Source organism: Ictidomys tridecemlineatus, chromosome 6, assembly GCF_052094955.1.
Source record: "Ictidomys tridecemlineatus isolate mIctTri1 chromosome 6, mIctTri1.hap1, whole genome shotgun sequence".
In the NCBI taxonomy this organism is placed as follows: domain Eukaryota; kingdom Metazoa; phylum Chordata; class Mammalia; order Rodentia; family Sciuridae; genus Ictidomys; species Ictidomys tridecemlineatus.
In genome coordinates, this window is record NC_135482.1 from 83,952,243 (window position 1) to 83,966,067 (window position 13,825).

The window sequence follows — 13,825 nt, forward strand, 5'->3', positions numbered from 1 at the left end:
GAGTGAGAGGTAAGGGTCTAATTTCATTCTTCTACGTATGGATAACCAGTTGTCTCCTCACCATTTGTTAAAAAGGCTGTCTTTTCTCCCATGTATGTTTTTGGTATCTTTGTTAAGGATCAGATGACTGTATCTGAGTGTGTTTGTCTCTTCTATTCTGTACCATTGATCTGTGTGTTTTTATGCAAGTACCATGCAGTTTTTGTTACTATATCTCTGTAGTATAATTTGAATTCAGGTATTGTGATGTCTACAGCAATGCTTTTTGGCTTAAAATTGCTTTGCTTAGCTAGCTTTTGTAAGTATGTAATAAAAAGAAGGACAATAATATAAATCCTCAAATTGAACAGAAAACATAGTCTATAAACTGATTTTCTCTTTTCATAATGTCAGGTATAGGGTCTTTGTTGTTTGCTCTTGATACAAATGGATAGAGTTGGAATTTTAAAGTTTATTGAATTTTGTTAGTTCCTAAATTGTTAGTTTGACATAATCTATGAATAATTACTTTATAGTTATATCATTATGTTTAAAAATGGATGAAAGTATCTCAAATGCTTCATAAAATAACTTCCACTGTCTCATAAAAAATCAGATTGAGGTGATTAATCTTTTATTTTAATGTTAATCATGTATAAATTGCAAACAAGTATTGGAAAACTAGTCATTGTATACCATTTTACAATTTTTGATTCTTGAACCAAGGCAAATTGTTGCTTAGTCACACTATTAAAATACAGAGCTATAAAATCAGATGTACCAACAAAAATAGAAGCTAATGATTAGATAATCATTACCAAATACTTCTTTGGAGGTAAGCTAGCTGAATTTTGGGAAATCTCCATCTGGTAAATTTGTGGGCACAGTATAAAAAACCAAGATGAAAACTGTGGAGCTTTATTTTTAGGGTTGTTTTATATCCATTTATTTTGAAAGGATTTAAATACTTGGGAACAGACAAGATCATTAAGGCAAAGAGCTCTTATTCCATTTTTGTTACAGGGGCAGAGAACTTAATAACTCATATCAAAAGAGGTAAATGTTAATATTTTGTGGTTTAAACTTTTCTTATGAATACTCCAGTGCATACATTTCTGCTTGTGTAGACAGAGCCACATACATTTATGTTCTAGAAGTTGTTTATTACATGGAAAAGTATATTTCTAACAGACTAAACTACAAAGTACATCAAACTGAACAATTATGTAATTCCTTCTTTCTTGTTGCTTTAGAGATGTCACATTCATAGAAATGCTCCTAAAAATCGCATTTAAATTATACACACTAAATTAGAATGACAAATTATCTAACTCAATTTATGGAAATATGAACTATGTAGAATTTATGTAACGGCACTAATTAGCAACAACTTCCAACCCCTGAAAATTTTCTGGGGAAGCTTTTTGTGCTTCAAAATTTGGAGACTTATAGGCAATAATTTTTATCTTTACAAATTATTTTTGCTAGTGTAGCAGTATTTGTCAGTGTAATTGTATTTATTATCTGATTTTAAGAACAAAAACTAGTCAATAGAAGCTTCCATGTGAGAAGATGAAAGAACCAACTGGAAATGAAGATAACATCTGGGAAGAGAATGGTTTATTCATCCATCCTATAAATATGCTAAACCATAAGATGAGATAAACGAGAGTAGTTCCTTCCTCTTGAGGTTTTCAGACTTGTAGGAAAGGCACACAGGGAAAACATTTCCATGCCAATGTGGTAGGTGTTAGAATAGACATGAAGTGCCACAGAACACAGCAGGGACCTTGGGGGACTTTCTCACAGGATGGTCATGGAACAGGGCTTTAGACACAAAGAAAATATGTGCATGGAAGCATTTTCTGTCCTCTTGAGTGTATACCTAAGAGTGGGATTGAGGAGTAATTTTACATGTAGCTTTTTAACAAACTGCCAAACTGTTTTTCAAAGTGCTGTACCATTTTCCATGTCTACTAGCAATGTATGGTTTCATTTCTCCATGTCTTGACCAACATTTATTATCTGTCATCTTTCTGGTAGACATTAAGTAGACGCTCATAGCAGTTTTAATTTGTATTTCCCTAATGACTAATAGTGTAAAACATGCTTATTAGTCTTACATATATATTCTTTGGCAAAATGTTTATTCAAATCATTTTCCCATCTTAAACTGGCTTTTACTGAGTTGTAAGAGAAACAGAAGACCACATATTGTATGATTGCATTTATATGAAAAGTCTCAAAGGGGTAAATCTTTGGAGACAAGAAGTATATTAATAGCTGCCTGGGACAGAAGGGTGGGAATGAATTGTAAATAGACATAGGGATCTTGGCCAGGTGCAGTGGCACATGCCTGTAATCCCAGCAACTCTGGAGGCTAAGGCAGGAGAACTGTGAGTTCAAAGCCAACTTCAGCAATTTAGCAAGGCCCTAAGCAACTCAGCAAGACCCTGTCTCTAAATTAAATATAAAAAAGGGCTGGGGATGTGTCTCAGTGGTTAAGTGCCCCTGGATTTCATCCCCAGTACCAAAAAAAAAAAAAATAGACATAGGGATCTTAATATGGGGGAGATAAAAATAAAAATGTTCTATAACTGGATTATATAATGTTTACACAACTGGTTAAATTTAATATCAATTTACTAAAATCAGGTGAATTTTAAAGTTTTTTTAAAACAAAGGTGAAGAGAGTTTCTCTAAAATGTTGAGGAGTATTCTAGGAAGAACAAACTACATGTGCAAAGACACAGAAGTAAACATCAGGAGAGAATGAAAATTGGGGCTGAAAACAGGTGTGAGAAATATCAAGGGACAAAGTCAGTGTCAAAGGTCCACTCTGAAGGTCTTAACAGAGTTTGGACTTGATCCTAGCAGCACAGAAACTCCCAGAAAATTTAGCTTAATTTTGAGCTTCGGTTCTTAAAGTAAAGATCAATTTATACACACTGTGATTATTTAGATAGTTTCATTCATCTTATCATAGGAAATTATAATAATTCATCTTATCATGAAATTATCACTTTCTTCCTTCACTATAAAGGTAAACGTTGGAGAACTGATGGCATCAGTAATGTATCTTACGATGCAGAAGCAAGACTTATATCATTCAGCCTGGAAACTTTTGGTCCTGTTACCTTGATTCAAGACTCTCATGTTAACATGCCATTCCTGTCATGGGAATTAAAACCACTTGAAATTAATAATGTACTTTTAATTGTGACTACACTTTTTACTGAGATTCAGATACAAATTAAGGTGAGTTACTATTATAACAAGTCTGTGTATATGTCAAAAAATCACCACTGGTTTATATATTGTCTTTTGTGATTACATCCAGACTTTGTTCTGAGTCATTGTTTCTAAATAAGATATTGATTGAATAAACATACAATGACATGTAAGTAGTGAGGCTCAAATATGTATCTTAAAGTTACTAGGGTTAGATCAATTAATGGACCAACAAGTCTGATTGTGGTATGACTTGTGGTATCATCCAACCATATGTAATCCCCTTGGATTGGATCTCCCTCTGAGACTTATTGCTTATCAGACAGAAATTACACAGCCTGAAATTTATAAAGCCACAAGTGGATTAGTGGCTGCCTGGGACTGAGAATGAAGATTAATTAAAAATTAGTGTAAGGGATTTTATTAGGTGGGATGAAAATGTTCTAAAACTGATTTATGTGATAGTTTTACTACTAAAAATAATTGGATTCTATATGTGAAATGAGTGGATTTTGTGATATGTAAAATATATTTCAATGACGTTTTTTTAAGATTCTTTAGACTTCCTTATGAGTGTTGTAGAAAAATCAAAATATTATCAAGCTTTGCTTTTAAAACAAGATGGGATGAGAGAGCACTCTGGACTGTCAATGCTGTAATGGCCCTTAAAATATTTCTGATACATCATCACATTTTATATGGGGTAAACTGAGGCCCAAGGCATCAGGACGTTAAGTGACCTTCCTAAGATTGCATAGAGGGTTATAATGGGGGCTTCCTGTCAGGGCTTCCAACTCATCTGGTGCTACTGTGCTTATGCCATCCCAGCAGCACTGAAGATTCCTGAGCATACTCTTACTCTAGGCTGATGGAAAATTATGAGCACTTTCAGTGTCCATTTTTGAATATGAAGGCCGAAATGCCAAGGATTGTAGAGTGCATTTTCAAGTCAGATTTTAAAGGTACATCTGTACTATATAATGGACTAGTTATTCTATTGAGCTCCTGAAATGTGATTAGTCCAAATTAACATGTGCTATAGTTGTAAAATACATATCAGATTTTGAATACTTAGTATAAAAATGCAAATTGTCTCAATAATATTATACTGATTATGTATTGAAATATTTTAGACATATTGAGCTAAATAGGATATATTAACCTTTAGGAAAAAACTTTTGGGATGTGAACTCTATACTTCAAATTGCCAGTTTGCCAAACATTAAAACTGGTGGATTTACATCATTAACTTTCACATGTTAAATAATTAAGATTAATCTCTAAAATTACAATCATGGTTTCATAGTTTTTTGCTTTTTTGTTTGTTTTTGGTACTGGGGATTGAGCTTGGGGGCACTCAACCACTGAGCCACATCCCCAGCCCTATTTTGTGTTTCATTTAGAAACATGTTCTCACTGAGTTGCTTAGTGCCTCTGTGTTCCTTAGGCTGGCTTTGAACTCACAATCCTCTTGTCTCAGCTTCCTGAGCAGCTGGGATTATAGGCATGCACCTGCCTGGCTTTTGTAGCTGTTTTAATTTCAATGTGAACATACTTTATATTTTCATATGATAACATAAAATAGGAGAAGATTTGAGTCATTTGTAGTCCAATTGATTATTCAAATGAAGCCTATAGAGAGTAAATTGATTTAAAGTAACATGGGGACTTTGTGGTACCATTTCAGATTAGATCTAAAACATACCTGCCCTGCAGTCTTTTTAATATACTGGTAGGTTTTAAAAAATCTATAGAATGAACATAAGGACTGGACCTGGAATGGTACTGGAGTAATTTCTTTCACTTTCTATCAAAGTTTTTCTTTTTCTTATTTTAAATTAGGAAAACCTCTGCATGTTAATTTCAATCAAAATAAAAGACAAAGAACATGTTTCTAATTTGGAAGGAAAATGGATGAGTCCTATATCTTTCATTTTTGCTCTGAAAGAAGCTGGATTGAATATCTTCCCATCGGGACACTCTCATTTTTATGTTGTTACAAACAATAAGGTATGAAGGAATCTTTCCAAATTTAATGTAGCGTAAATTTAGAATGTTGGCAAATATTTAATTTAATATAAGTCCTAAGGTGCAATGTGAGTTTTATAGATTCAGCTACACAGGATTAAATTTAGAAAGAATAAGTGAAGAAATGAGACATCCAGAATCTTCTCAATTATGTAATAATCTCCCCCAAGAATTAAATCTATAGCATGATCTTCATATTGGCAAGTATAGTACATCATGGCCTGTCAGTTTAGTGCAAAAACTGTCCAGGCTACTTCTCATTTCGCATATTTTCTTTCCTTTTCCATGACTATTAAGATTTCTTAAGAGAGTAACTCTGCACTGTCTCAAACACAGACAAAATTAAACATATAAAAAGCCCTTTAATATACCAAGCCACTTTCCTTGGTTTCTTGGAAGAGCCTCCATGTCTATGTGCTCCTTTCTGTTACTCACAGGGTTTAAATAAGATCCCTCCACACTAACCTGGGACAGCCACGAGGACAGCAGCTGTTTTTTTTTTTTTTTAATAATTTTGGTTCTTCTAGCACTTAGCATATTCCTAGAATAAAATGCTTAGTAAACAGTTGTAATATATGAAGACACAAGTGCTTCTAATAAATTGTCTTTGTAATAAATGTCTTTGTAGGCAGAAGAGTTACATGCTTCAGAATGTGTTTATGAATACCCTAGAAAATAGTAAACAAAATATGTAGCCATTTATATAACATTTGGCAATACTCATCTAGCAAAAGGTATCTAACTGTATGCATAGAAAAAAATGTTAACTCAAATTACCTGTAGTAACTACTATGACAAATGTGGTATCCTATTTGTTTTCAGAATAGTCAAATTTTTTTCCTGAACACTTATATGGTAGGGGCATTGATTTAAATATTAGGAAAAATGAGTAAACCAAAGCCCCTTTCCCCTTTAAAGCTTATATTTTTTAGAGGGAAAGGAAAATAGGATGGTCATGTAAATTTAAAAGATGAAAAGTGTTATGTAAAAAGGAAAAAAAAACAGATACGGAATAGTAGGGTTGGGCAGTGTACAGTATCAAGGAGGGTGCTGGGAAGGAAGACTCAGGAGGTCAGACATGAGTAAAGCTTGACGGTGTGGAATTTAGCTAAAAATGGATCTGGGGAAACAGCTTCCAGGCAGAGAGAACAGCTGGAGCAATAACCCTGAAGGAATAGCCAGGACTGGACCAGCAGCAAGGAGCCTGGAACTGAGAGAGCAAAGGAAGAGGAAGAGTTAAGGCCAGATAGCTGATGGGAACGTATATGTAGTGGTAGAGGCAGATCACAGAGGACCTGTGTAGACATCAACAACTTTGGATTCTACTCAGAAAGGGAAGAAATCCATTGTTAAATTTTAATAGAGAAGTCATATAATCTGACTTAAATTTTTAAATGAATCCTTATGTGTTAAGGATGGAAGGGAGATTTGTTGGGAGGCTCCAAGGTCAGTTCTGTTTGTATTTACAGAATCCATCAGTAGAAATGAGAGCTTATCGACAAATGGCCCTGCTAAGTTCTGCTTTTGCATTTGGTTGGAGCAAGTGGAATATAGTATGTAATACTACAAAAGTTATATTTAAGGTATAGTATGCAAAGCCCATAAAACTTTGTTTTCCAAAATAGGTACTCAAAAACTAGGTAACTGTAGACATGACTTCTCCTCTTACAAAGGTTAATAAAATCAATCTTCAAAAATAATAAAAAATATAAGACCTACCTATTTAAAGGTAATGACTTTGTGGTCCATTATGGTATCAAATGTTCATGACTTCATATGCCTTTATATATATATATATATTTATTTATTTTTTAGTTGTACACAATACGTTTATTTTGTTTATTTGTTTTTATGCAGTGCTGAGGATTGAACCCAGGGCCTCGAGTGTGCTAAGCGAATGCTCTTTACATTGATTTAAAAACAAATGAAAGCCTTTAACATTATATATATATACACACACACACACACACACACATACACACACACACACAGAGAGATTAAAAAGGTGAAAAGTGTTATGTAAAAAGAAAAAAAACAGGAATAGTAGGGTTGGGCAGTGTATAGTATTGAGGAGGGTGCTGGGAAGGAGGACTCAGGAGGTCAGACATAAATAAAGCTTGAAAGTGAAGAATTTAGCTAAAAACGAATCTGGGGAAATAAATTATATATATATATATATATATATATAATTTTTTTCCCACAGGCTCCTGAGAGGATTAAGCTTCCAATTTTCCAATTTAACTTTCTACTGACACATTTACTGTTGTCTAACTTTTAGGATTTGATATACTGTATCTGTCAAAGTCCTGGGGATCAAATTCAGGGCCTCATGCATACTAGGCAAGTAAATTCTACCATTGAGCTACACTCCCAGTCCCTGACTGATGAATATTTTAGCACAAATTATTATTCTTATTTCCTTCACTCAAATATAAGCTCCTTGAGGGCAGAGTTTGTTGCTCCAGTTATTAATATATGTGGGTTATCTCCCCACTGCATTTCACTGTTACATCCCCACCACCTAGAACAGTACCTGGAACATGATAGGCACTCAATATTTTTGCCTCAATTAATGTAAGCTCCATAAATATAGTTTCATGGTTTAAAAATAATTCAAATAATACTCAACTACAAAAGTCCTTAATAAGAGAAGAACTGCTAACAGATTTTGCTAATTTTCTTTAGGCAAGGGAACAACCAACTGAAGAGCTTATTGAGAATCCTAAGTGGGTGCTTTTAATGTTTAGTGGTGACAGAGCACAAAGACTCAAGATGGATGAAAACAGTGATTCATACTCAGAAGCACTTAAAGAAGGAACTGAGTTTCATTCCACTCTATATCACATGTTGAAGGATGTTGCTTCCAGGGAAGCAATGGAGAAAATCAATAATTCCAACTGCCTATTTATTGACGCTGTTTGTCATATGCTACTCTCTATTAGATTTCTCAGCTATTCTTAAATCTCTACTTGCAAACTATTCAATGTGAAGAATCAAACAAGTTTGGGGAAAACAATCAGGTATTTTTCAAAGTGAATAATTTTAAAATAGGCTATTAAAATTATTGAATAGTATTTTATATTCAAATTTTATTGAATTTTTTCTTTGGGCTATTGAGAATTTCAGCTTTCACTGTATGAAGATTTAAATGGATCTTTATTTAGATAAGTTTTAGCAAAACAATATATATTTCTTTCTCAAAACAATATATATTTCTTTCTCAAAGAGCTCATTAAAATATAGGCAAATTCTCCTCCCTTTAGTTTAGTTGGGAAGGTGATTGCAAAAAATGGGAATGTAAAACATTTTACAGTTGTTCTAAGAACTTCTGGTTTTGTACTATACTTTCCCAACTAAAAGTTACTAATTTATTAAGTTCAGATACTGAAACATTAAAAATCAAGATATCAGGATGCACTACATCACACTGGTGATTCACTGGTCACTGGATCACTGGTCACACTGGTGGTGGCCCATTGTGGCAGAGGCTGGTAAATGGCCACAAGATATGTTCTAGAGATAGCCAGGAGTCCCCTTCCTGTGTGGGGGCAGCATCCACAGATTTTTGGAAAAATCGGCCTGTGAGGAAGCTCATCAGAGCTGCAAACAGTACAATGAACACTACAGAAATCCAGAAGGCCTTGTTAGCCTTCCTGATGGAAGTCTTGAGATTTGTTGCCCAGGAAGCTATTGTGTCATAACTATGAGGAAAACACAAAAAGACATAGGTAAGCATAATTATTTGTTATTAGAAACACTCGTTTTGCTAACAGCACTAATCAAGTCATTGATCTGACCTCCACACTACAATGCTGCCCTATGATGTATCCTCTTGGTTTGGGGCACAATGTGCCCCCCCATTGCCCCTTAGAATTACATATGCTTTGCTGAGAACCTGGAAATTATGTGGTTTAGGTATTAACTCCTAAAAAGTACATACACATATTCAACTTATTCTTTCAATCAGGTAAAGCAACTTTTACTCCTGCAGTGGAACCAAAATATTTACTTGGTAGAACAGGTTGTATGTTTATGGTCTTATATATGTGTATATATACATGTCATTTCTCACTAAAATTATTTTTTAGAAATACAAGATACTAAGCATCTTAGAGGTGACGGTTCATTTAATTAGGACAACACAATGACATAGGTACTGCTGTCATCTCAATTTCCCAAATGGAGACATCAGTGCTTAAAATGGATGTACTTGCCCAGGTCAAACAGCTAGTGAGAGAGATGAAATTTGAGCCTAGGCTATCTGGTTTCAGAATTAAGTTCCTAACATTGTCAACTCTTCTGCCTCTTGTAAAATATGTTCAGGGATAACTATTGTAGTAGATCATATAAAGTTTGTTAAGTTTGTTATTCATCTTATATTGAACAATTTGGTATGTCTTTTAGTAAAGGAATTGGATTAGGACTATTGATCCTGCCTTTCCCTTTCCCCTCATGTGGTATCATTTAGCAAGCAGGCAACTTACATGGAAGAGATGTCCCACTTTGATGGATTAGTTTTCTTTTCAGAAAGGCTTGTCTTCCTTGTTCTTTCTACTATTTCTTCTTCAGGAGGTTCTGAGTCATCTTTAGTTCTGTGAATAGATATTGTTTTTAAATATTGAAACTAATTATAATATGCTATAACTTATAAAATATTGCTGATTTGCTGTGTAACTCAAGGGGTGCATGAATATTTGTCTTGCTTAATGAAGATTTGATATCCAAAAATTAAATTTCTATAAATTTGGTGATAAAAATAACTTCTATATAGAAAAATAGTAAATGCTCATATAAAAAGCAGAGATAATAACCAAGGCACACAAGACAAAGAAATAGACAAAAACATATAAATAACTAATGTTATCACTGCAATTTCTTTCTTAACTTACATCATATATATGTAGATAGATATATATAGATATAGATATTATCTTTAATAATACTTTATAAAGAGGATAAATGACCTACTATAATTTTTTTCATTTGAGATTTGGTGAAAAAATTTCTCATTGCTTGGAGTAAAATGAAGTGTCATTTCTTTATCTGAAAATCTTAAAATGTTCATGAAAATATTTTCAATGCAAAGCTAATTAAACTAATATTCAATGTACTAGGGAATAGCATATGACTTGACTATATTTCCTGCACCTGAATGAAACCTAATTGTTTTATGATTATAATGTTCACTAAAGGTTCCTAGCTGGATTTGAACTTTTAAATCCTAAATGTTATGCCCTCACAATTGCCAAAGGAAACTGTTTTAATTTTAAAATTTTTTTTTCCAGTCACACATCTACAGGAAATATAAAGGAAACAAGGCCCTAAAGGCAAAATCAATTGTAATTTTCTCCATGAACCAATATTTTGTTTACAAAGACTTAGTTTTCAATCTTTTGAAGGAACCTCTTTTTTCCCCACCCTGTTTGTAACAGGCTCCCAGGAGTTAGAAAAATAAAAAGAATCTGGGTAGGCAACAATGTCAGATTGTCTTTATATTGTTTAGGATTGAGGATAATCCCATGGGAGATATTTCAAAATGACCATAAAATATTTCATTAAGATCTCTCAACTAACAAATGAGAAAACTAAGACCAAGTAATCTTAAGCAGTTTGCTGCCTTCCAAGGACAGAGGCAGCATTTCTTCACTTTCCTCCTCCTCGTCCTCTACCTTCACTATAGAAGTAAACAGTATATTTTGTTTAATTTGCTGGATATAGAGACAATAGTATACTTTAATTTCCCTCCTCTTCATTTATATAAATGGATGGAGGCACATATATTCCTATCTTTCATGAACACACACACACACACACACACACACACACACACACACACACACTTCATGTTCTAAAAATTTAATTGGTACATTGTAATTATGCAGGATAGTGGGATTCATTTTATGTATTTAAACAGCATACAGTATATAATTTTTTAAAAATCTAATTAGATGAAGATTTTACTTCTGTGGCTCTTTATTGACTTTTCCCCAAGGACAAACACCTAAACAGGAAAAAAAAAAATGATCTTTGCCAATTGGACAAATTTTAAGGATTTTTCTAACCACAAACCTTCTCGTTGTGATGCTAAAAGAGTGAATGTATTCACAGATAATTTTCATAGAGTGCTTTAGGGGTGATAAAAATCTTCCACAATTAACTATATTTTTGAGGCAGCATCAATTTCATTTCCATGGAACTACTGTGGTCCCCATTGTTATGCCCCAGCTTATGTCATGTTAGTAAATGGACTTACTTCAGTTCACATTTTTCATCTTCAGCATCTGCCCAGGAATAGGTGCTAATAAATCGATGTAATGAGGGACGGTGTTCACTCTGCTTTGACCCCAAAATACGCCTAAGCAAAGAAGACAATAGCCACATATCAAAATAAACATATCTGTAGCCATTGTAAATTATTTCCTACAGTTTAAATCAAAACAAAAATTACATTTTCTAATTTTTTTCTTGGCACATTCGCAAAACTCTTTTATTTCTTAATAAAAATCAACATATGCCAGTTTTTTATATTTATTTATGCTCTGGACAAATTAGAAGTTGCACTACTATTTCAAATGCTTATTTACTTTACCCCATTATAAAACAGTGAGGTTCCAAAAGTGAAACCACAAAAATCACACTCACCAACTGCTGGACCTCCTGCTGAATCTGTCATTATTTTCCATCCCAGCAACCTTTAGAATTTCAGATGTTAAACAATAATATGTATTTAGTGAAGTTATATTTTGTTACATAAAAATGAATGTGCTTTTGATTAAGAACACTTACCATTGCTGCATTTCCAATATTTCTGGGTAAAGAAGCAATAGTCACTCTTCGTAGAGAAGATGGCTACCCAAAGGGGATAAGTGTACATTTAGAAAATTCTCAATATTTGTTCCTACATACAACACTGATACATATGCATGTAATATACACATCTATACCCTTAACCACTACTGAGTTGAACAGGAGACATTCTAAAAGATTTTTTATGGGCAATTTCAGAAATACTGATTATAATCCTTGCCAATAAGACAAGGGATATAAAACTTCTTGAGTTTTCATTTATTTGGCTCCTAGTAACATGGAGTGTTGTTTTCCTATGTTGGAAGTACATATTTGTTCTGAGAATGGCTTGTTTATGCCTGTGACCTTTGCTCATGTTTTATTTCTATGGAAGAAAATGTTTTCATTGTTAGTCCAGCCAAATGCATTCTTCTGTTTTGTTATCTTTGTTTTTATGCTTAAAAATAGTTTCCTAATTCAAGAGGAGATAAATAGGCATCTACAGTTATGGTTTCTTTAATTTCATTTTTTAAAATATACTTAGGATTTCATGATTTTTTAATTAAATTTAACTGTTACATAAAGATTATACATATACACAAGAAAAAGCAATGTTTTGATGCATGTACGTATTATGTAATTTCTAAATCAGATTAAACTGTCTCCTTAAACATCCTTCCTTGATGGTGAAAATTTTCAAAAATCCTTTAGGTTTTTGAAATGCACTGTACTTTTCTGTTAGCTATAGTCTCCCTACTGTGCAACCACACACTGGAACTTCTTGCTCCTATCTAACTGTAGCTTAGTGCCTATTGATCAACACCTCTCACCCATTCTCCACAGTCTCTGGTAACCACATTCCACTTTCAACTTTTGTGAGATCACAGTTTTTTTGATTCTACAAGAGTAAGTTTTCATGATATTTTAAAGAATAGATGTGTTTATATATCTGTCTTGAGACTTGTGCTGGAAATAATATTTAGTATTATGTGGTTTAATTAAATGCAACTTAAAAGATGTAAAAATATTTTAAATGCAGTAAATAAACTAAGAGGTTTCTTGTGAGTTCTTAAACTGTCATCTGTAATTGAATTTCACTGGTTAGTTGAGCACCCCAAGATTATCAATTTCCAGTTTGAGCAACCTGGTTTCTGATCACTTTCTGTGTTTCTCTGAAAAATATTTAGATGGAAAAATTTAAAGTGACTTGCTCAAAATGTTGAAGCTGTGGTAAAAACCACTAACTAATCTTCAATATCCTGTTCTCCTCTCCTTATTATAAGACTGATTTTTTAACAAGGCATATAACTTCCAGAGGAAAAACCATATTTTCTAGTTTAATTTTTCACCATGGATGGAAAGAGAAATGCCATGGTGGACTTTAAAAAGGGTCTTTTCAGGGAGAGGAAATGCTGGTCTTTGATTCTTTTATTTCCTTACAATGACTCGACATAACGGTGAGGCGTTGGTGACTGGATCTAAAGTAGCAAACTTACATGAGGATGAAGCCAAGGGCTGAAGGTAGCAAAGCAGCAAGAAAGGAGGATTTTGTCAGTCTGCCTTATTACTATCACGTTGCCTATTTCCAAATTTGGTTCATATGACAGAAAATATTGCAAAACTGGCTTTTCTCATATTGCCAGACAAACTTGATTGATATCCAAATAAGGCAGGAAGTATAAAACATACTTTCTAAACTATATCTAAATAAAGTCACACATATATACATGCATATGAATATAATCACTGATTTGTGGTTTACACTTAAAGGCACATAACTTTAAAGAATATTTTAAAGACA

The 13,825-nt window shown here is 33.4% G+C and overlaps 2 protein-coding genes across 9 annotated transcripts in view; one reads left to right on the plus strand and one right to left on the minus strand.

Annotated features, from left to right (window-relative positions):
• Positions 1 to 13,089, plus strand: part of Dnai7 (dynein axonemal intermediate chain 7) — a 78,256-nt gene extending 65,167 nt beyond the window's left edge. For all 8 annotated transcript variants that reach the window (XM_013360171.4, XM_021728804.3, XM_040280886.2 and 5 more), the window contains 4 exons: positions 3,023 to 3,237; positions 5,053 to 5,220; positions 6,708 to 6,821; positions 7,924 to 13,089. In XM_013360171.4, the coding sequence (XP_013215625.2) occupies positions 3,023 to 3,237; positions 5,053 to 5,220; positions 6,708 to 6,821; positions 7,924 to 8,199 (773 nt within the window). In that variant the 3' untranslated portion in view covers positions 8,200 to 13,089. The remainder of the gene's footprint in view (positions 1 to 3,022; positions 3,238 to 5,052; positions 5,221 to 6,707; positions 6,822 to 7,923) is intronic.
• The window catches only part of Irag2 (inositol 1,4,5-triphosphate receptor associated 2), a 113,090-nt gene continuing 107,640 nt past the window's right edge, over positions 8,376 to 13,825 (minus strand). Inside the window, exons 36-40 of the mRNA XM_040280897.2 lie at positions 12,025 to 12,087; positions 11,881 to 11,930; positions 11,492 to 11,593; positions 9,723 to 9,830; positions 8,376 to 8,939 (exon numbers count right to left, since the gene is read on the minus strand). Of these exons, the coding sequence (XP_040136831.2) occupies positions 8,696 to 8,939; positions 9,723 to 9,830; positions 11,492 to 11,593; positions 11,881 to 11,930; positions 12,025 to 12,087 (567 nt within the window). The 3' untranslated portion in view covers positions 8,376 to 8,695. The remainder of the gene's footprint in view (positions 8,940 to 9,722; positions 9,831 to 11,491; positions 11,594 to 11,880; positions 11,931 to 12,024; positions 12,088 to 13,825) is intronic.